Source organism: Plectropomus leopardus, chromosome 4 (assembly GCF_008729295.1).
Source record: "Plectropomus leopardus isolate mb chromosome 4, YSFRI_Pleo_2.0, whole genome shotgun sequence".
In the NCBI taxonomy this organism is placed as follows: Eukaryota; Metazoa; Chordata; class Actinopteri; order Perciformes; family Serranidae; genus Plectropomus; species Plectropomus leopardus.
In genome coordinates, this window is record NC_056466.1 from 19,235,313 (window position 1) to 19,259,001 (window position 23,689).

Sequence of the window (23,689 nt, forward strand, 5' to 3'; positions counted from 1 at the left end):
AACATGCCACATGGTGGCAGGTGATTTTTTGACTCTTTGCTTTGCCCATACTAGTTATCTCAGACAAATAAAAATAGATTGTTTTGTGTAAAGGACATTTGTAGCAACAATGCAATATCATGTTTTGTGACTGGCTGCTAAAATTTTAAGAGCCCACAATGTAAAACCCTATTTGTCCCATTTTACCCGATGTCCCAAATCACCTGACCTCACCCTAAGTACGAATACTTCTACATCTGACTTGAGTAAAACTTTGAATGCCAGATTTTTGCTTCCAACTGAGTATATGTAAATCAGGCTATACTGTGATATTGCTAATTTTATTTAATAAATGATAGTTTCTGCATATGACATGTGTGATGTGTCTCCCAGCCAGCAGAGGGCGCTGTGGGGCGGCGAAACAGACCCCGGGGTGCTGTTGTGATGTCCGGAAGAAGGGCTGTCGGCATGGCGGATATATTTTTCACTTCATGTTTTGCTTTTTAGTGTTTCGATTTAATATCATGACATTGGTAATCAGCATTTGTCCCCGCGGAGCTGCAGTGAGCCGTCCCCTCTGACACTGAAGGCTGTTTTCAGGCGGCGCAGCTGCGGGCCGGAGCGGCGGTTCCCCCGCTGTCTGTCTGTCCGTCTGTCTGCACACGTCGAGACTTGTGACCCAGTTTGATTTGGTGAGTTTTCGTCTCCTCCTCCTCGGTTATTGCTTAATACTCACTTCAGTGCCGCTTCTTTCGTCTGTAGCTGTGTGCTGTACCGACACATATGCAGACATATGCTGTCCGTGTGTCTGTAGAGGACGGTGCTGCTGCGTTTTTATAATGAAACACGACCGTTAGAAACCGTGGGCACGTAAACGCAGGGGTGTGTTTAGCTTTCAGTCACATAGAGAGTTTACAGCGACATTACTGCAGTTTATGGTAGTTTTCTGTCTGTTGGCAGGGCCGGGGCTAGAAACACAAGACGCCCACTATGAAACAATAAACAGCTGTAATCCTTGACTAGCCGAGGCCCCTCTGAAAGCTCTCCACCCCCCTGACAGGGCCCCAGTGGGCCCCAGTCACAATACACATGGGCGGATTGTGAGACAATGCGCCCCCAGTCACAGACATGCAGAAGGCACCACCACCTCCTACACAGGAGCAAAATTGTTGTTGTTTTGCATCTTTTTGCAGTCCTTGCACAACTCTCTGTGGCTGCGTCTCTCTGGTCTTTTTTTTTGCATGTGGTTGCTTTGGTCCTTTTTGTAATAGTTTTGCTTCTCTTTACGCCAGAGACACACTGCCTGCGTGAGTACTGTGTGAGCGCAACGCTGCTGAGGGGTGTCTCAGCTGCGTGTAAGCCGTGGCACATCTAGAGAAACAGTTGCTCGCCGATTTTTACGTGTGCTGCGTGTGGTTGTCAGCAGAAATAGACGCTGACTTGACTTTGTACCACCTTTTGCTACAGTTTAAACGCCGCTCTCTTTCACAGAGATGAGGAAATACATAGATGTCTGCTTTACTCAATCTTAACTGCTTCCGTTTCAAAATAAAAGGACTTATCTTAAAGTAACTTAACTTAAAGTTACACATTATCTGTCCTGGGCAGGACGGATAAGACTGTTTAAACATACTGTAACCCACTTTGGGGAAAGCATGAAAATAAAAGGGAATTCCCTCTGTTTGCTGTAAACCAAATTAAAAAGTAGGCTAACATAATTTGTTTTTCTTGAACCAGCATCATGAAGGCAAAAGTTATTGCAGAAATGTTGTGTCAGACTGCATCAGTTTTAGCTAGACTGACTCAAGAACTAAGTGTATATTTCAGTGCAAGAAAGAAAAAATAAACACAAACAAAAACTGAATCTGACACTAACCTGTGTTTTTTTCTTTCGCAGTTTTCATAGACCGACCTGAGTGAGATAAAACATCAGGAGCCTGAGCACAGACCAAAGTGGGTGACGTCTTTATCCAGTGACTCTTCTTAAGTCAGAGAAGAAGTAAAATTATCATAAGTGGGGGGAAAAAAACTCCCCAGACCCTCACAATGGGTGAAGTAACTGTAGAAGTAGGTGAGGAGGTGATGAAACAGGAACCACTCCCAGAGCCACTCCTAATAATCCTGTCCCCACCTCCACCGTTCTTACCTGTGTCTGGTGAACCGACCATGGCCTGGCATAAGTGGCTGAGAGCTTTTGAACACTATGTTGAAGCGCTTGGTGAAACCGAGCTTGTCGACTCCACTAAGTGTATGCTCCTACAGAACTGCCTCGGCCCAGAGGGTCAGCGCATCTTCACAACTCTGATCCAGAGTGAAACCACGTACGCTGCAGCCATATCAGCTCTGACGGTTTACTTCAACTCCAATCTCAGCTCTCAGATGTACCGCCTTAGATTTCATCAGAGGGCTCAGATGCCCGGAGAGACTGTAGATCTGTTTGTGTCTGCGTTAGATGAACTGCTTAGGCTCTGCAGCTATGGAAACTTTCAAGAAAAACTTATCCTGGATCAGCTGATTGCGAAAACCAACTGCCCACAACTCAGAGAGAGGCTGCTGATGGAGAGGGAGACTCTGACCCTGGATAAGGCGTTGGCTATTGGTAAAGAGGTTGAATCTGCTTTAAATGACTCTGAAGTGTTTGGTTTTCATGAAGTCAGTGTGGACATTGGAGACGATTTGGACCCTCCTGTTCCGGTCAAACGCAAAAGAGGACGACCCCGGCGTGGGGAGGAAAGGCCGAAAAAAACAACAAAACCACGTCCAACTAAAACCCCTAAATTATCATCTAGATACAAAGATAATTACTATTACAGCAACGACAAGCTTTATTATAGTGAAAACGAAGGTAAGACTCAGAGCACTAAGGAGACTCATCAGGCTTCTGATGAAGCAAACAATAAAGCTGGAAATGATGATAACGGAGCCTTGTCGTCATCATCATCATCATCATCATCATCATCATCATCATCATCACAGAGGGTGGAAGAGGAAAACTGTGACAAAGCTAGTGATGATGTTGACGAAGATGAAGACTTTGCCCTTTCCCCGTCTAATGTAAAAGGCCCCTACTGTCCCATCTGTGTCGGCAGGCGCTTTAGAGATGCAAACAAGCTTGGCAGACACATGAGAACGCACACAAAGGAGAAACCCTTCAGCTGCCCGGTCTGTGCCATGACCTTCAGCCAGTCCTATCACATGACCCGACACATGAGGAACCAGCACGGTGCGGGCCAGTTCGTCTGCTCCACATGTGGGAAAAGTTTAGGGAGCTTAGCAGAGCTGCAAAGTCACAAGAGGACACACGTGTTGAAAGTTTTGGCGTGTCCCGACTGTCCAGAAAAATTCACCAACAAAGATGTGTTTATTTGTCATGTCATGTCACATGGCACAGACCTGTCCATCCTGCCCACCCTGACAGAGGCACAGAGCTCCCAGACGAGCGATGACCTGAAAAATCAAGAAATAATCGAATTGCCCGAGAAGGATAATGACGATGTTGCTGAAAATAATGCAGACGCTGAAAATGGTGATTCTCAGGAAAAACAATCTGAAGTAGTTGTTGTCAAAATGGAAGATACCTCTGCTGATGAAGAGGCCAAACCTCAAGATGAAGGCAGTCAGAAAGAAAAGGTCGGCAAAAAAAGAACTAAAGGCCATTTCTGTCCCATCTGTGTCGGCAGGCGCTTCAGAGGGCCAAACAAACTCGCCAGACACATGAGAACACACACAAAGGAGAAACCGTTCAGTTGCCCGGTCTGCGCAATGACCTTCAGCCAGAACTACCACATGACCCGACACATGAGGAACCAGCACGACATGGGCCAGTACATCTGCTCTAAATGTGGGAAAAGTTTAGGGACCTGGTTGGAACTGAAAGCACACAAGAAGACTCACGCGATCGAAGGCTTGACGTGTCTTGCATGCGATAAACAGTTCAAGGAGAAGTCCGCACTTGTGAGTCATCTTAAGTTACACAAGAAGGTCCAGTCCAGCCCTCGTAGCCTCACCTGTGGCGACTGCGGCAAAATATTTGGTCGAATGTATCATCTGAAACGGCACATAGTGACCCATCGCAAAGCATCAAACGGAGAGTGTTACACGTGCCCTGATTGTCAGAGGACTTTTGCCTTCCCAGAGGACCTTAACAAACACATGGAGATTCATGTCAAAGAAAATAACGGGACTTGTTCGAAATGTGATGAAACCTTCTGTAGTCAAGAAGAGTTGGAGGTGCACATGGAGATTCATAACAAGACATATGCCTGCAACACCTGTGGGAAGAAGTTTAAGGTCGAGTACGCGCTGAAGAAGCACGAGCAAAGCCACCAGGACGAACAGTATTATTGTTCGTTGTGCCGCAAACACTTCATGAAGCTGTCTCACTACAAGAGGCACATAATGGTCCACAACAGACGGGAGACGAGATGTCCGCACTGCGACACCGTCTTTCTGAAGTTAACAGCTTTGAAGTATCACCTGCGGACTCATACAGAAGAAAGACCATACCAGTGCACTTGTTGTATCGAGACCTTTGAGGAGAAGGAAGATCTAGAGCAGCACTGCCTCAGACACAGGAAGTTCAAGAGGGAGCGGCCGTACTCGTGCACTCGGTGTGATGCAGCTTTCTCCGCACTAATTGAGCTGACGGACCACATGAGCTTGCACGAGGGAGAGCAGCCAATGAACTGCCCCGTCTGTGGCAGGACTTTCCTGAACAAGAGCAAGCTGGAGAAGCACTTGAGCATCCACACGGGGGAGAGGCCTCACCTCTGCTCCATCTGCGGCAACGGCTTCCCTTCGGCCGCCAGCCTCAAGTTACACATCCACATCCACACTGGAGAGAAACCCTTCCAGTGTTCACAGTGCAGCAAAAGCTTCAGGTCGTCCAGCGGACTGCGGCTGCACAGCAGGCAGCACATGGAGGTGCGGCCCAGCTTTGAGTGTCCTGAGTGCGGCAGGTGTTACGGTCGGATGACGGAGCTGAAGATGCACCAGCGCTATCACACAGGGGATAAACCGTACGCATGCACCTGCTGCAGCAAACGCTTTATTAGCAAAGACAAACTGAACGTCCATATGAGGATACACACAGGGGAGAGGCCGTATTGCTGCCCCCACTGTGGACAGACATTTACTCAGACTGGGGACAGAAACAGACACATCAGTAAATACCACTAGTTAGATACTATAGAGACAGAGCTCCCGAGAAGCTTAAGTTGTTGCTTTTGAATGATCGTGCCAGTGGTTTTGCATGTTTACAAGCTGGTAGCAGTAAGGGTCAACTCAGAATCAGATATGTTGCCTTATTATTTGGATAATAATAAGAAACCAATATGTATTGAAAGTTAAACCAGGCAGATTTAGGCTGCCATGAATACTAAAATGTCAAATTACAAGCCCATGCAATTGTTTTTAAGTAAAATAGAGAATAATAAAGGTATTCTCTGTAGAAAAGAATATAATCCAAACAATTACAACAAGATAAGGCCTAATTGTCACAGTATCAACAAAGATAAAGCATTACAGGTTCTGTAGATTATGTTTTGCTTAGGATGGGATCATTTATTAACTAGTACATATATCATAATTTTCATTACCGTATTTTTAAACCCAGTTCAGGCCCAAGATTTGCAATGAGACAATTTAAAGAACTACTTGCAGTGAGCCAGTCTGCAAAACTTGCCAGTTTACACCAATGCGACTCGGTCTGCCCCTCGGAAGTCAGAGATTCAGATCATCGATTGGAGACCCATCAGTCAACTGAGACTGCTGCTGCTTCAGGTCAAGCATCCCTGGATTTACCAGTCAGTGTACTTCTGGGGGTGTTTCTTATTATTATTATTATAAGAAACACTTATTAATAATAATAATAATAATAATAATATAATAATATAAATTTATGTTTGATTTTTATTTTCATTTTTTTTTTTTTTGCCCTTTTTGCCTTTATTAGATAAGACAGCTCAAGCGTGAAAGGGGGGGGGGGGGGGGGGGGGGGTGACATGCAGCAAAGGGTCGCTAGTGGAGACGAACCCCCGCCCTCTGTGGCGAGGACAGCGGCCTCTGTACATGTTCACTCAACCAGGTGAGCTACAGGGCGCCCCCTTCTGGGGATATTTTGGTCCCGAAGTGGCAGCACAGAGGAGGAGAGAAAACATCATCTTCTCTCCTCCGCTGCAAAGTTGCGAATTTAAAGATCACAGCAAATTAATATGATACAGTCTCTGACTTTTTTCTTTTTTTAATATCTAGTGTCGGACATGTCCGGCCCAAGGTTCGATTGTCAGCTATCTTAGGTGAATCTCGCTGTTGCATTCCTGCTAAGCCCGTCCAATCTCGAAATCTTTTTATGGGGAAAAATTGATTGTCAAACATTCGTATTGATTAGCCAAATTTGATTTGACTGGCATAATTCTGAGTTGGGTACAGCCCCAAATGCGTCTAGATGAGACAATATATCATCTCCATAGCAACAAACATGTACATCTGTTCTGATTTCCAGATTTTCAGGGTTATCTAGTAGGTGAATATCATTTTTAGCTTCCTAAAGTATGAATTGAGATGTTGATAGTGAGATAGTTGCCACATTTGCAAGTTAGTGATGAAACGGTGAAAACATGAGCTAAACAAGACGGACCGTATTCATACATTTCTACACGCAGCGAGCAGCAGCGACCCATTGGAGATAGACATACATGTCAGCAGCCATGGGGATGTAAATGAGATAGTTTCTAGCTCAGGGAGGACAGAGGACAAGCGTACACGCCGTCTGCTGAACATTTTTAACTGATCCGCAACAAGCCAGTCGGCTGTTAAAACAGGTGACGTGTCTTACGTTTTAAAACCAGCCGCTGGCTGCTCGACAAGCTGAGTCACAGGTGGCATCCATCAGCCGGCCTGAGTCCAGTTAAGACCGGCCAGTTCACACGGCTGCAGCTTTTCTCTGCGGTGGTCTAAAACAGTTTAATCTCCTCGTGAATTTTTGGTCTAAACTGGGTTTAAAGAATATTGACATGTATTTCTACAAAAGCCTTTGTTTAACAAGCCAAACTTCACAAATGTTAAATGTCTAATATTGTCAAAAAGTAAGCAAAGATGAGTAAGAATCTGCACAAGCTTTCGATACTCAACAATTTTCAGTACTTGGTATGACAAACACATCTTGGCTGGTAACAAAAATGCATTAGGGGCGCAATGTTATTGGATTGTACAGGAGTTTCTATTTTTCTAGTTACTGTGTAAATAATGTAAGTGTTACCAATTGGTAATGATCAGTCTGTCTATTTCTCAGCTGGGTACTATTCAACGTCTTGCTTGTTTTTCTTTTTGCAGAAATGACTGATCTAAATTAAACATTAGCGTATCATTTCGTTTACATTTAAATTATGAAACGTGTTTTTGACAGCTACATTCTCATTGCAGAAAACTGCCACATTCCCATTCGGACTGTCGTGACTTCATTTTGCTGGGTTTGATTTTCTGGAAACATATCTCATGAATGCCGTGCTTTTTGTTGACAAACTTTAATTTCATGTAAAGTGGGCAAAAACATGCAAAACCACTGATTTCTCTGTGCACTACAAACTTTGACTGTTGCCACCCAAACAGTTTGTCACTGCTGTGCTGGACTCTGTGAGCTTCGTACCTGGATTTTCTTCGATATCATCACATTACCGGTCAATGCAAAAGCTCTGCATGAGGGTTAAGTCCTTGTAGCTCCCCCCTGTGCCTGACGCGCCCTCCTCATACAGCATTTTCTCAATCAAGCGCCCCGTCTTAACAACAAACACACACTAATTACCAGCATGCGAAGGGTTCTTTGACATCCAGAGCGTTTTATGTTTGCCTTGCCCAAATTGTGGCTACAATCTAGATATAATGGTCTCTAAAAATGCCACTTAAAGATTTCAGAGATCTCGTATCAATACTTTTAGTTATTCTCCGCAATCACAGTATGTGTTGTCATGATATTATGTTTGTTTTGTTTCACTTTTTGAAATATTTTTGTTTAGACTTCTCTGTAACCGAACCTTTTGTAACAGTGTTTAGAAAAGTGTCATAAAAATAAAACTATTATACACTCTGCCAGCACATGTAAGGAGGTTTATGAACGTATTTGTGAAAGATGAATATGTTCACTGCAACATTTTGTGTATGTTCAATCAGTGAGAAGGCCAAGTTAGAACCAGTCAGGAGAAAAATCGAAATAAAATAATTAATCTGTCTCCACCTAAACCCCCAGATTGCATCTATTAAAGATATGTTATCAACAAATTTTCATATTGGCAGCTGAACTAAAAGCAAACCCCAGATTAACTCGTTTCACCCCACAATATTTGTGCTTTTTGTTCCGGCACTGTTTCTGCAATTTTCAAAGCTTCCTCCGGATGCTCGCTGCGTGCAGTCTGGCACCTGATCTCTATCTTGTCATAAAGTCCCGACCTTACCTGCGCTATGTCGAGGAACATTCAAACACAGAAAAATAACACGAAAATAAGAAAATGGAGACAGAGAGCAGAGTGTCTGCAGTTAAATACAGCCTCACACACTTTTAGTGGATCATAAGCAGTAATTGAGAGGGATTACTTCTATACGAGTCTATACATAGTTTTTTTTATTCTTGTAATTTCAGGAAAATCCTGCATAGTACATCTTTTAAGTGTTTAATCACTCTAAGTTAAGCTACATGTCTGTCTCAAGTGGTCTTTATTGATGTGTGTTGTAGCTCGGGGCTGTGCCATGATGAAGCACGATTAAATCTAATCAAATAAGCTTTATTAGTATCAGTTAGGGATGCTCAATACTGCACTGATACGTGCACATACCTTTTCTACCTTATTTCAGAGACCATCAAGTAGTAGATCTCACATTTTATGCCTAGTGCCCTAGTGGCAGATGCAGATATAAATTGTAATGCTTTACAAAATATACATTCACTGGTTAACATAAAAATGGCATATAAACCTAGGTACAGTAAAAAAAAAAAAAAATTTTAAAAAACATTTGTTTTATAGTAACATTTTGAGTTAATCCTAACAAGAGCATTAATGATGGCAAATTTTACCTGTTTTGACTGATTGCATTGATGGCATATTGACAACTTATTTCAAACTGATCCCGAAATTTCATTTTAAGTCTTTGTCTGCCAATATTATCATGTCTTTTCAGTATCAGTCTTAAGTTTACATCATCGTTAAGGCTAAAGCACATGCTATTGACGACAACAAACACACATTTCATTATATTTCGAGTGTTGATTTAAGCCCTGTATAGACAAACAGAGAAAACAATAGAATAAAGTTAAACACAGGAGTGGTCTCACGGGTTTTCCCTTCAGTTCTGGCTTGTAGATAAATATTTTCCAGCCATAAGAGCTATTGTAGTTTTTTCTCCTTAAATATAAGACATTTTTTCAACGAACTTTTGGGCATGTAATATAATTAATTTAAAACAAGATTTATTTTATTTATTTACAAACCAAAAGGTTTAATTTTTTTATGTTTGTTACAAACACGATGATAGATAACTTGATGATGAATCTATTGAGGAGCAGCAATTCAGACAGTAGAAGTCATTTAAGAAGGCCGTCCACATGAGGGTGCTGTGGGGACATAAAACTTTGAGAGGGACAAAAATGATTGGATTTCATGCACCAGTAATGTCCAAAGCACAATACTTCTGTTCCTAGTATTTCATTAAATAATACAAGTCTTTTTTGTCTCACTAAATGTATGCGTAGTAATAAAACTGTGCAAAATATACAACATTTGATATGTTCAATAGTAAATAAAGAATATACAAGCAACAAAACAACATCAAATTGGTACAAACTGAAGTCAAGACATAGAGACACAATTACTCGAGTCTTAATAGAGACAATATATGTGATTGTTAACTCAGAGTTATGTGTATAGCTATGTTTGTGTGTGACTTGTATCAGTGAAATACCTACATTACGTAACAACAATGTGCGTCAGACATTGTTTATGGCGTCAGATGTTGATGAGCTACAGCACAGCACACAGATTGTGGGACAACCTACACAGAGATTTTAACATATAACAGACAGAAAAGCACTGGTGTAAAATCATAACAATATGATGGCTGAATTCCATTAAGCTGCTTCGTTTCAGGGACCTGATGTGCGTGTTGGCTCTCTGCCACACTGGCATGGCTTACAGGGACACTTGAACAGAACAAAACCGTTGTTAATATTATAAATTAGCAACACCTCTGCTTTTCCCATTTTATGCTGCATTTACAGGTGGTGGAAGTAACCTTGTTAATGTATTTTATTTAATACTTGATTACATTTGAGAGGGAAATATTACGGTCCACTGCATTTGTTCAACAGCTATTACAAGTTACTTTTCAGTAGGTCTGGCATGAAACCAGATTTTCACTACATGATTATCCTGTCCAAAAGAATTCACGATAATGATATTATTATTTCTATAGAACATTTTGTAAAATAATAATAATGGTGTGAGTCGAATTCATCTTTAATTTTGTACATTATGTGATTGTTTTTTTTCTTTTGGTAAATGGATTACTCTCAAAATAACATGAGTGTGTGGAGGTGGAGAGGGAGACAGTGATAATGGAAAAAAAGGGAATCATTTAAGGCGCTGGATTATTTACATGATATTATTATATGTGTATTATTAAAATGATGCAGTATTTAATTTCTAAAAATCAATAATATATCATCAATGTATATCCTGATACCCATACTTATCAGATTATGATTTTACATACAAAACATATGATGATCATTTAAAATATGATTCGCTGATGTAGATTAAAATACCCCAAAGTACACTGAAAAGTTAAAATTCCACTTTGACCAGAAGGAATATTAAAATGTAATGTGTATTTGTATGCATTAGTAATGATAAGCAAATAATTATTTAACAATAGCAGTTTTCATGCTTTAAATACATTTAGCACAGAATACTTATTGTCTATTACTGAAGTAAGACTTCAAATGAAAACTTTGTCTTCTGCTAATGTAGTATTTCTACTCTGTCATTGCTATTTTTACTTCTTATATCATTGAAGATTTTGAATACTTCCTCCACCACTGCCAATAATACATGCATAATGTTTTGACAATATGATATGGGTATTAGTATTCTGTATAACGAGCACTTCCACTTTTGTTACTTAAAGCATATTCAGCTGATAATACTTGTGTATTTTCACAGTAACAGTACTAATACCACACAGTGAAAATACCCTATTGAAAGTAAAAATCATTGCATTGAAAATGCCACTTACGTAAGTAAAACCAAGTAAGTAATCAAGGAAAATGTACTTAAATAATGAAAAGTAATAATACACAATGCAGAAAAAATCTAAAACAAAAAAACTAATAATAAAAATAGACTTAAAAGTTTATCAAAATATTTGTATAATAGTTGTTTATAACTGTTGGGTAGTCTATTTTTTAACAAAACATTTTTTATAAACTGTTCTTCTGGTTTTAGACAACAAAATCTCAATCTGTAAAAAACTGGTTACTTAAGCTATCAGATAAATGTAGGATTATAGACTAAGGGTCGATCAATATTGTTTTTTCAGGGCCGATACTGATTATTAGAAGTTAATGAGACTGATAACCGATATTCGTTACTGATATGCGTTTACAATAAAAATGAAAATCTTTCTGTCAGTATTTAAAATTTGGAATATAACAAACTCCAACACAAAACTTTGTTTAAATGCCTTTAATAAATGCTTAATCAAAACTGGCACGTTCAACATCATGTACAGCAAGTCAAGTGAATTTAAATAAAAATACCTCCCAGAGGTTTTACAAAGTAAAACTTCCTCCCATGCTGGCACTTACTGTTTTGCGGAGACAATCTGCAAAATGTCAAACCCTGATAAACAGCCAGGCCGATAATCTGTCGACCCCTAAAACAGACTGAATGATATGTCCCTCTGAAATGTAGTGGAGCAAAGTTATAGAGAGAAATGAAAAGAAAATGCTAAGGTAAAGTATGAGTGGGGCCTACCTCAAATTTGTACTTACAGTACTTGAGTAAATGTCAGTATCAATTTATCCATCAGGAGCAGGAAACCTCCGGCCCGGTGGGGGGCAGCACTCTCTGTTAGCCATGAAGCTGCGCGGAAGAAGTTCTGTTTACTAACAGAGGAAGAAAGACGGTAACGTTAGCCTGAAGCCTGAAGTAGCGTCGCATTATTAAAGAAACAAGTCGGTGTTTTTCCGCCTTTACATTGTCGTCTGGAGAATGTTTTTAAGCGACGTTATGTTGGGTAATGTTACTGAGTTTGGTGCCTTGGGTCATTTTAAATTAAGACGGTTTCGCATGTCTAAATGCTAATGGTAACCAAGGCTAAAGCTTGCTAGCTGTTAGCTCTGAGCTAACTAACTTATTTTTTAAGACTGACTTGCACGCATTGTAAATATATTTGACTGATTATAATTTATAAAATGACGCTGCAGAAGTAAACAACCACTCGTCCGTTTCGCTAAGTTAATGTACTACATAGTTCAGTTGAGATACTGATAAATAAATGTTAAAAGAGGAACACTAATGATTTTCAGTTTGACAACATGCTGCCATAGCAAGAGCACACAGCTTTCCTTTTTCAACGCAGGAGTGCTTTACCCAGACGGACTCTCTTAGAAATCATAATCAAATTTTCAGCCTGCCACATCTGAAGCTACGTTCACTCCTTATGGCTGCTTTAGGTTTTACTCCTGCCAGCGGGCAGGACGTTTTCAGCATTGAAACAACCGACCAGTCTAGCTCTAAAACAAACAATACACTTAATGGAGAAGAGGTCAGGCAGTTCTACGAACATTTAATGACAGATGATAAGGCCCAAGATGAATCAAGAAGTGCAGTTTGCAATAAAAAGCCTGGCAGAGAGCATCAGAATAAACGGAGGAGCATGGAGTCCAGTAGAGGAGTCAGGAGGAGAGCCAGGGCTGCAGAGATGCAGCTGGGTCAGACAGACTCTGTGGTGCAAAGAGAGAGTAGAGGTGGAAGTGAAGGCAGCTCAGGTAGAGAGACCAGCAACTCAGAAAGGTCCACGGAGCTCCTGGGGCTCAGGTTTCTGCGATGTGCACATGAGGGAGACGTCTCGGGTCTCAAAGACCTGCTCTCAAAGGGGGTGGACATCAACTTCCAGGTACATTACTGTACAGTGTATTTGTTATTTAGGAAATATTATTGATGTATTAAATCCTGACTGCCTCCCCTGCAGGACACTTATTTTTGGACAGCGATGATGTGTGCAAGTTGGTCAGGACAAAGAGCTGCAGTGAGGCTTCTGCTGCAGCACGGAGCAGCCTGGGTCGGAGTGGTTGATACACAGGGCAGGGATGCCAAAGACCTCGCACTGGAAGGTATAATCCCACATTTTTATTAGCAATTCTAAATTGCTGTGTATGTGAACAGTGAAGTCAGTGAACTCATCCACATCTGTTTTTTTTCCTCAGCGGGCAACAATGAGGTTTTGGAGGAGTTGGAGAGCTACGGGCGAACTACTCAGAGAGAGACACAATCTGATAGAAGGTTAGCACACTTGGAAACATTTCTTCATCTGATAAATGGCTGAGCTGCAATTTTCCAAAATTTCCCACACTATCCACTGAAATGTTGCATTAAAATTTCAAAGGTGAGCCTGCAGCAGGAGTTTGAGAGAGGTGGTCAACATTATAATGTATTTGTTATCTCTGACGGGGATGCAATAAATACCCAGAATTAAATAATGTATTGCAAACTACTATTACGCATGCAGTGCTGTCTGCCTGTGTGTTGCTCTCAGTTTCCACTTTGTGTGTTTACTCTTGCCAACCCCCGTCTCATCTATTCACTGGGAACCACCAGTAAAACAGGGGACACTCTGTCCACCAATGCAATACAGAGAAATAATCAAATGTTGGAGCCAGAAAAGTACTGGATTTTTGAAGCAGATATTGATATTTGACAGTAAAAACAAAACAGATTACTCATTGGTATATTGATATATTTTTAACTGAACAGTTTTGATAGTTTTCAGTTAAATTAGGTTATTTGAGAATTATTCCAAAGATATGTGTGCTGAGTGCAACATTTTACAGTTGAAAAGTATAATTACTTGTCAGCTGACATGTATGCTGACAAAACACAGGACCTGGCCTTGAAAGATTTTATTGGAAGCACAAGTAACAAAGAAACTGGTTTTTACAAAACTGCTCATTAGAAACACTGAATCACTGGTGAATGAACAACACTTAAGACCTTGCGCAAATTTATCAAATGCTCCTCGGCTCAGGTTGACAGTTGGTGGAGCTACAGTGCGAATAACATGAGGTCACATGACTTCATGCACCAAGAATGTCTCATCCTAAATTTTTTAGAGTGGCCGAGATGTCACATATAAGCTGTGTCCCAAAATCATACTACACACTAATTTGACACAGTATATACGACATCTAATCGTCATCGTATTCTGTTTGAGAAGCTTCAAACATCAGTATACTAAACCATAATGTACAAATAGAAAATGATACAATATGTGAGATCACTCAAAAGTCGGATTAATTTTGTGCACATATCATCTGCTGTATATAAAACTTAACTGAAGCTGTCCAAACAAAAAAAAAAAACAAGTGGATATCTTCCAAGATTGCAACTTTTTTATAAACATCTTCTTTTTGTTCATTTTGGTTTGTTGTTCAACTGCAACAAGAAACACAAAGCGGGAATGTCAAGCTAAAAACATTAATTTAAAGAAATCAGTGCTTGCTTTGACTTAAACAGCTGAAGCCTCACGCTGTGGAGGAGGGATCCTTTATCGGCCAGGACAAATTAGTGCACATGCAAAAGCTGCGTTAATGCACATATTGGCCCCTGACTTTGGTTTTAAGACAAATATGAATCTATTCATTTAATATTTCTCCTTCTGTTTGTCCTCAGTGTCCCACGGCCTCAGTGGTGCGATGTGTGTCGTAGCGAGTACAGCAGCAGCCTGTCATCACATCTCTCCTCCACTCTACATCAGTTCAGTCTGCGGCGAGCTCCACCCACCCCCTACTACTGCCTCCCCCCGTCCAGCAACAGCTACAAGATGATGGTTCGCTGCGGCTGGAAGCCAGGGACAGGACTGGGGCCGGAGGGAGAGGGGCCTAAACAGCCGGTGCCAACTGTGCTGAAGAGAGACCAGAAAGGCCTGGGGTACGGACAGATGAAAAGAGCCAAAGTCACTCACTTCCGACCCAGGGATTGTGACGCAGTGAAACCACCATCCAGGGACAGAGAGGAGAGAGGAGGAAGAGGACAGAGGAAGGAAGAAAGTAGGAGAAAGGATCAAAAAGATAAGAACTGGGAAAGAGACTTTCGTGCCTCTTTTTATCTTTGACACCTGCTCACAGTGACTTTCCTGCAAGCCCTCTCTCCCAAACACGCCAAGAAATATCTCTGAAACATTTAACAGATCTATTGTGAAGACAAGTTGTATCTGTTTTCTAGTCAGAACTGTGGAGGTGTTTGTAAAACTCCTGGGAGGTTTTTTTTTTTTTCCATGAAGTACTCTACCTCTAAGCTGAAACTGTGTCCATTTATGGATTTGCCCAAAGGTTATGCAATGATCAAATGTGGCATTGATTGATCTCTTTTTTTTTGTGATTGTGTTCGCTCTGCGTGGCCATATGTGTTTACTGTTGAGCCGCCAAGACTGTTTGAAAAGGTGATATAAGTGGATGGATAATTGGAAACGCCTTACTGATCTTACACAAACATCAGCGTGAACTCTGGTTATAGTTCACGATCCAGGAAAAAAAAAATCAGTGTCACAGAGCTAAGTTGATATGTTTTATATATTTATAGTTTATAGTTTTATGTAGCTATAAATTTAAACTTTACACAACACCCAGGGTTCCCACAGTCATGGAAAACCTGGTGAAATCATGGAGTCACATTTTCCAGGCCTGGAAAAGTCATTGAATTAGTAAAAAACAATATTGAATGTTTTGGAAAAAAATGTGTGTGATAAAATGGTTATAGTATTGTTCCGCGGGCAACCTTCAAAGCAGTGTAACTTTGCTTTCATAATGCCAAATTTAATTTCTGTTGCTGTTGAAGTAACAGCTCTAATATGCGTCTGTGTGAGGTTTTTTTTTCACCATCACATGGGTTCATTTTCTGCCCACATTGCGTTTCTCTCTTCATTCATACCAGCTCGCTGAAATTATTCTTGTATAGAGTAAGGGATTTGGTATGTTTAAAAAACTCTGAGCAAGTGGGAAATAAAAAAAAAAATATATATATATAATGGGTCCTTGAAAAGTTATGGAAAAGTTTTGGAATTTTATCCATGAAAATGTGTGGGAACTCCGAACACCCCTTTATGTGTGAGTCCTATTGGAGGAACAATTTCATTATAGTATATCTATTAATTGCTCTTCAGCAACTGCAGTAATGCGGGTAAAGTTTGCCCTTGATTGTAGAATATTACGCAACCACACAAACAACAGTGAACACTAGTTTGACACACCTGCAGCAGACTTGTGACTGCGTGAGTCAGATGTTTGTCCATAAAGTAGGTGCCATATCAGCATGTCACTCTGCTATCACTGCACTTTGAGATTATAGCACTTTGAGATTTTGCTAAATGTAAAGTGTGTTATAAATACAATCTATTATTATTATTATTATAATTATTATTATTACTGCCTCACATTTAGCAAAACTGGCTGGATTGTTGTATCTCAAAATCTGGATTCCTCTCCTGTAATGTGTTGGAGTTTAACATGTTTTAAGACTGTATTTATGTAACTGTAACCCCCCATGAGTCCTCATATGGCCCAAGACAGGTTCTTGATTTCTAGTCCAAAGTCCAGGCTGAGGATGACGGATGGCCGAGCTGTAGTCGTCAGCGCTTCAAGACTTGGGACTGAGGACTTCTGAGGGACGTTGTCTACCAGAGTCAGTATCATCTTTTGAATCACACCTTTTTACACCGAGTGATCAGACAAAAAAAGAACATGTACATTAAACTCCAGTGCATCGTTTGTTTCATAAACATGCTAATTTGCTCCTTTATAGATCAGCTGAATGAAAATAGTAGAAAAGCCACATAACATGGTGCAATACAACACTGCAGCGTCATACAACTGAACCACTGACCTAGATGACTCAAAGCAGCAGTAAACTGAATATTTAATGAGAGTATTTATGGATGGGATATTGCATTGCGTCACACAGGTGTTACTGTATTTTTGTGGTCATTAAGCAATAGGTAATCTTCGTCATCCTGTTACTATTTAACATATTTTACCTGCTTTTCTACTCTTTACTTTAAGAGCTTGGACTATTGCATGACTCAGCAATTAGCACCATCACTTCACAGATAAAATAATCCCCAGGTTCATTACTCCTCCTTTCTGTGATCTACTTGTTTCCATGTGCTTGTGGTGTGTCCTGCTGAACTTTAGTTTCCTAAATTTCTCAGACATGATCACAATTGCAAATAGATATGAGTTTGTGTTAAACTGTCTGCTCTAAACACTTGTACATGTGTTAGGATTGGACCATCATTTACATTTTTCATGAACACAATGCGCAGATAAATTAGAGTTATGATTTCCAAAAGTCAACATGACACATCACTGTGTCTGCTGAGATTTAGGACAGAACACAAACTTCTGATACAGATTAGAAACTTAGATAGTGTACTTTAAGTAGCATTTTTGTCACTTAAACTACAAATTTAATGCAGCCTTGATGGATGTGTTTCCTAGTTGGACTTGTCCTCATTTCCTGAGGTTGATAAACGTGTCTCCAGCCTTAGTTTGATTGGTTTTAGGGGTCCAACGAGCCCTGCAGGGTCCAGTTCCAAAGGGATCTGTGGAACAGACAAATACACTAAATCAGACACTTGTGCTCTTTCTTAATGTAAATCCAGCTCTTCGAGTGTCTTATTAAAAAAACAACTTAATTTTCTTTATTTCTTAAACCACATAATGAGGCAGTTTAGCAGTTGAAATGTACGTCTTTCTGTATCCCTCTTTTTATTACAAATCAAATTGTGTTTGTATTATGTAAAAGCAATCACGTTGACCTATTTATTAAATATAATCACCTCTGTCTCTGCACAGACGGAGAAGCTGTAGTACTGCAGAACTTCCACCAAGGCCAGTTTAACCATCGCCTGAGCAAATCGCATCCCCAAACAGTTCCTCGGCCCAACCCCAAATGGCAGGTAAGTGTATGGGTTGATGTTCTGCTTGTTCTGTTTACTGAATCTTGAAAAACAATCATACAACAGCAAAGAAAATAGAATTTCAGCACTGTATTACATAAAATACTAATTTTTTTCACAGGACTAAACAAATGATTAAAGCTTGAAGGATCTCATGGACAAAACTAGGACAAAGTACTAACATTATTAAAGCATGCCCCACTCTCTGTGTGACATCACTCCCAAATTTCTTGGAGCTCACTGACCAGAGTAATTAAGTCATTATGAATCATTCAAAGCTGTCTGGGTGACCAAAACAATTAATTTGCACTGTTAAGTTCTCAAAACTTGCTGTGGAGAATTACTGCAGCTTATTCCTTGAGTAAAGTTTTGCAGCACACACAAATACTGCACACACATACACTCTGGTGGCTACCTTTCAGGTTTGAACTCCTCTGGCTCTGGCCACAGCTCGGGGTCGTGGTGCAGAGCGTACACTGGAATTATAACCGGCATGCCTTTTGGGATTTTGATTCCATTGATCTTGACAGTTTCTTTGGCGACGCGTTCAAAACGTCCAGCTGGAGGGTAAAGCCTGTTGACCAAAACAAGAATAAAAAATAAACATACTTTTGTCAGAGTAAAAAGTCAACCTTATAAATACAGTATGTATTGTTGAAACACACACAGAATTTGTGATATTTGCTATTGTTCAAATAACAGGGTAGGTTTTTAAGTCTGTGTAGTAGTGTTTAAAAAGTATAAGCGTAACTCCTGTTGAAAGATGCACTGTTTTCTTTTTTTTTTAGCAGCTGTTTCCATCCAGAGATGGCAGTGGTTTGGTCTAGACTCTGGTTTCTGATCAAATACCTGCAACATAAATGGCATCCCCATAGATCTCTGCTGTTATTCGTTTGTAGTTCTAATTAGCAAATATTAGTATGCCAACACGCATTGGTAACTCTTCCTGTAAGCAACATACAGAGGGAGGGCATCCCCACTCCAATTCAAAATAATCATTAAAAAGTATAAGTAAAATGGCAAAGTGGAAAACAAACAAAAAAACAACAAAACAAGAAAACATTTTCTCATACCATATTTTTTTTTTTTTACATTTTCTGTCAAATATTCATATTGTTTGTTAGCTACAAGGTTTCTTTATGTTGACTTGTCATGGGTTCTTGTCCTTTTTAATAACATAAGCAATGAATATAAAAAAAAAACCATTGTGATTAGGCTAAAATGAGCTCTGACTTGATTTTATTGATCTGTTAAGCAGTTTGGTTTGATTTTGGGTATGATATGTTCTGTATAAATATGTTTGCCTTGCCTACAACAAATACTACTGCTACTACTAATAATATAATACAGTTTTTCGAGGGGGGCAGTGGAAGCATGGGATGCATATTTTATTTTTCACTTTTATCATAATCAAATCACTCACGTCATATCTAACATAGCCTATATACCATTTATAATACATTTTTAGTGTCTTTTCCTGCTAGATTCTCTCGCAGCATGTCGAAAAATAGACCAAATGCCAAAACTAATAAACTGCTGTGGAATTTGGGGCTGTGGCATATCCAGCTCAACATGGGCGCTGAAAGGAAGTTGGCAGCACTCTACAGTAAATCTGGCGCGCTTCTGCGTCAAATATGAAGCTGGTGTTCAGATGCCAAATGTGCTATGCCCAGCACTGCTGACACGCTGAAGTAAGATGGCAACCGTGGTAAGCTTAACCTGCTGAACCTGAGCATGTTTACATTTTTGACTGTTATCACCAACCGGTGCAGGAAAATGCTCATTACCTTAGACATTCATTAAAGACACAGTCCAGGTACTCCATCTGCATCAGAGCTTCATACTGGACATCACCCTAAAGAGTTACAAATCATAGTTTGATTAAACACAAATTCAGATTTTGTTTCATCAATGAAATAGATAGCACAGAATGACTTATGTACCAGAACTTATGTGCTACCTTATTCGGGAAAGTGGCGTCTATCTCCTCTTGCAGCCGTTTCATGACTTCAGGATTTCTCGCCAAATTGTAAGCCAAGAAAGTGAGAGTAATGGAACTCGTCTCATAACCAGCAAACATAAATATTGTGGCTTGAGATGAGATCTCATGGTCAGTTAGACCTGTCAGGACATGCAGGACGCATGTGCAGGGAGTGAGAAGAGAAGAGGCGTCAAGACCATTTGTGTGAATTCCTGTTAGAGGACGTTTGTGTGTCTCTGTATGTGTGGGATGTCTCTGTGCAGTTACCATTATTCTCCTTGTCTTTCTTGGGTTCACCGACAGTCTGAGAGTTGATCATATTTTGAAGGATATCTCTGGAATTCTGAAGACGGATCAAATAATTAGCATGCGTGTTTTCGCTCTGTGTGTTTGTGTGTATGACAGTTTACTGCACAACTCTGATGACGGAGATTTGTTGTTTAGTTTTATGTTGCAAATGCATGAGCATTGGATTTTTGTGTTCTGTAAATGTGGTGTAGCAATTTTATTTGTCGGGCATTTCATTCCCGGGATCAAACCACAAAAGTTAATTCATCAATATACATGGTGTGTTTTTAAAAAAAATGTTTTACCTTTGAAGCGGTTGACAAAATAATCTCTCCTCAATTCAGTATCCGATTGGGAGCTTTCCATTATATCACATGGTCTTTAGCTGCAAATGGAGTCTTCCAAATAACCTTTTATTGATCATCAAACAATATAAATGTTGAAGATCATGTGATATGATGGAAAGCTCCAGATAAGCTACAAAATGGACTTTGAGGTGAGATTGTTTTGTCAGCCGATGGTTCTGAGGTCAAGAATTAACTTTTTGAGCCAACACAGACAAGACGTTTACAGATACCCTGAGAGGCAAGTCAAAAAAACATTCCAGTGCTACTTTTTTAAGTCTGATTGGGATGGTTTTTCCCCTGTTTTTTATGATCCAAAAACAGGTGAAAAAAGGGTCTTGGAAAGATAATCGATCTAAGTTCCTTAAATATGTTTTTGCATCTGTGAAACAGGTGAAAAAATAAGTTTTGTGAGGGGAAGATTTTTCTAGATTATTTTTTTTTTTTCTCATTGAAGGAAAGGGGGAAAAAAACCTTTTGGAAAGTGATTTTTTTTTTTTTTTGTTTGTTTATTTTTTGACACGATCATAATCAATTTTATGCCTCTGTACTGGCGATAGCCAAGGCCTGACTCATTATGTTTTCAGTCTGTCCGTCCGTCCATCCGTACGTACGTCTGTCTGTATGTATGCACGCACATTTTAACGTTTGAGTTGACTCAAGGATGAACTAATCAGAATTTGGTGGTCAAAGGTCAAGTTTACAGTGACTTTGTATTCATCTTATTCTTGTGTACGCAATATCTCAAGAGCACATTGAGAGAATTTCTTCAAATTTGATCCAAACTTTCACTTAGACTCAGTGATGAGCTGATGAGAATTTGATGTTGAGAAAACCGGTTAAAAGGCCGTAAGAGGCAGATTTGCTCTACTACGCTAATTCTAAGTACGACTTAAAGCATTCCTGTTTTCTTCCAGATGAATTTTACTTTGTCCATTCTCTTAACACAAGCTACATATATTATGTGCAAATAAGTTATGTAACATTACTGTCATAAAATGTTAGAATATATTTCTGTCCAAAAGAAAGACACAACAGTAATGTTACATAACTTGCTAACATACAACATATGCACCTAAGTAAGTAATTAAGTAAGCTATAATCAGAAAGTGCCTTTCGAAACCAGAGTTAAAAGATGCTGTACAGTGTAAATTGTACAAATGTTAAATTTAAACACACAAAACAGTGAAAACTACGAAGATGGCAATGACCTGTTACAGAACAAAGTGCTCACACAACAAGTGAGTTTAAAACAATTGACTCACTCTGCATTTTTAAAACTAAGGCAAGGTGGTTCCAGTGGGTGGAAGCCAGTATTGCAAAAGTGCAGTCCCCTTTAGTTTTAAGCCTTCATTTCCGGATTTTTATTTCCTCAGTCAGCAAACCTCAATGATCTCACCATGGCTAGGGGACATAGTAATTCAGAAATATAAAGTAAGGCAGCCCATGTAGTGCTTTAGAGCTGATAAGAAGAAATGTTTTTAATTGATTCTGTGTGCAATGAGCAACTAACGTAGGTTGGCCAACATTGGTAAAACAAAAAAAAAAAAAAAAAATTATCTGCCAACCTTTTTTTACCCGTCATCTTAGGAAAAAAAGTTAGTTTTCACATCTTCTTTACAGTTAACAAAATTTAAGGAACTTGGATACATTTTTTTATTTTTCTCGTACACCTGTTCATTAGGCATAAACACATCAGAAAAAATAGGTCAGACTAAGAAAATGGATCAACAAATTTCTATTTTCACTTGCCTCTCAAGGCTCCCATAGAAGTCTGTGGACTATTTAAAGCTCCACAACAGCCATAATATGGATCTCGAGGTGAAATTGTCAAGTCAGTTTTCTGTTAATTATTTTTCTATTGAAACTCTGTAAATGTTTTTAATGTTGATACACAGTATACAGTATATGTCTATGATGATGTAAGACTTCATTCATATTGCCCACCCTTAGTTGTGTGTTTTGTTCAGACCTTGTGTGAGCTCTCATTGCGTTCCGCTCTGACTTTGTCCAAAAACTTTTTAAAGTAATTCGTAGAATCCTTAGGGAACAAGGAGAAACCAAGCAGTTCCAAGAGAGGAAGAAATATGGGGAAAAACCCTGAGAAGGAAAAGGGGATTAACAGTTCTTATTTTGGTTGCAAAACATATCTGGTTTACATCAATTTAAAGAATGAAGGGTGTCATAGAAAAGCAGCGATCTACCTTGGAAAAAGAAAAGAGGGAGGGAGAGTCTGAACAGCTTTGAGGCGTGGGTGATCATGGGACTTGAGGGGTTGTTGATGGAGTCCATATCCACACTGAATGCACTGCTCGCAATAACATCTATACTGTAGGCTCCAAAAAAGCTGGAATACAAACATACGAATCATCAGTGGTTCAAAGCGGAGCCACAGGTCAAACATCATGTTTGCTCTACTGTCTGTAGGAAATTTCGGCTGGGCGCATCCATTAATGTTGACAAACATAATTTCTTACAAGGAGAGTAAATGCCAATATTGCACCCACTAAGGAAACATTGTAATTTGCATCACAAATATACAATATATAGTATAAACCTTGACATTTGAAATAGAATATAATAGAAAAGATAAACCGATCTCACAAAATCGGTCATTACAGTAATTTCGTTTTTGTTAACACGGTTGTTCCACCATTCACCATTTCAACAATTGGTGATAGTTACTGCAAAGAACTTGTACTGAATCTTTTTAATAACTGGGGATAGCAACCAAGAGCTATTAGGGAAAACGCAATTTGTAATTTGTTGAAGGAATTGTTTAAAGTGGAAATAGACAAGTTTTTGTTTTGTCATTTTGTTGCATTGCATCTTTTCACCATACAGGAATGCCGTCTTTTAGCATATTTCTGGACATTTT

General features: G+C 39.6%; 3 protein-coding genes and 1 long non-coding RNA gene across 4 annotated transcripts; 3 read left to right on the forward strand and 1 right to left on the reverse strand.

Annotated features, from left to right (window-relative positions):
* Positions 1-424: 424 nt before the first annotated feature.
* LOC121942183 (zinc finger protein 420-like) lies at positions 425-5,761 on the forward strand. Its single transcript, XM_042485320.1, has 2 exons — positions 425-671; positions 1,877-5,761. The coding sequence occupies exon 2, from the start codon at positions 2,026-2,028 to the stop codon at positions 5,155-5,157; it is 3,132 nt and encodes a 1,043-aa protein (XP_042341254.1). The 5' UTR covers positions 425-671; positions 1,877-2,025; the 3' UTR covers positions 5,158-5,761.
* Positions 5,762-12,152: 6,391 nt separating this feature from the next.
* Positions 12,153-16,660, forward strand: gpank1 (G patch domain and ankyrin repeats 1). The gene is made up of 4 exons (XM_042484575.1): positions 12,153-13,143; positions 13,219-13,360; positions 13,454-13,529; positions 14,916-16,660. Exons 1-4 carry the CDS (start codon positions 12,688-12,690, stop codon positions 15,355-15,357), a joined length of 1,116 nt encoding a protein of 371 aa, XP_042340509.1. The 5' UTR covers positions 12,153-12,687; the 3' UTR covers positions 15,358-16,660.
* Positions 16,661-16,665: 5 nt separating this feature from the next.
* Positions 16,666-18,396, forward strand: LOC121941723. The gene is made up of 3 exons (XR_006105774.1): positions 16,666-16,922; positions 18,095-18,198; positions 18,320-18,396. It is a non-coding gene; the product is annotated as an uncharacterized LOC121941723 (long non-coding RNA).
* On the reverse strand, positions 16,992-23,335 carry LOC121941722 (cytochrome P450 3A19-like). The gene is made up of 8 exons (XM_042484576.1): positions 23,016-23,335; positions 22,784-22,911; positions 20,447-20,522; positions 20,159-20,319; positions 19,986-20,053; positions 18,614-18,772; positions 18,079-18,241; positions 16,992-17,841 (listed from the first exon to the last, which is right to left on the reverse strand). Exons 1-8 carry the CDS (start codon positions 23,101-23,103, stop codon positions 17,734-17,736), a joined length of 951 nt encoding a protein of 316 aa, XP_042340510.1. The 5' UTR covers positions 23,104-23,335; the 3' UTR covers positions 16,992-17,733.
* Between the last annotated feature and the right edge of the window lie 354 nt (positions 23,336-23,689).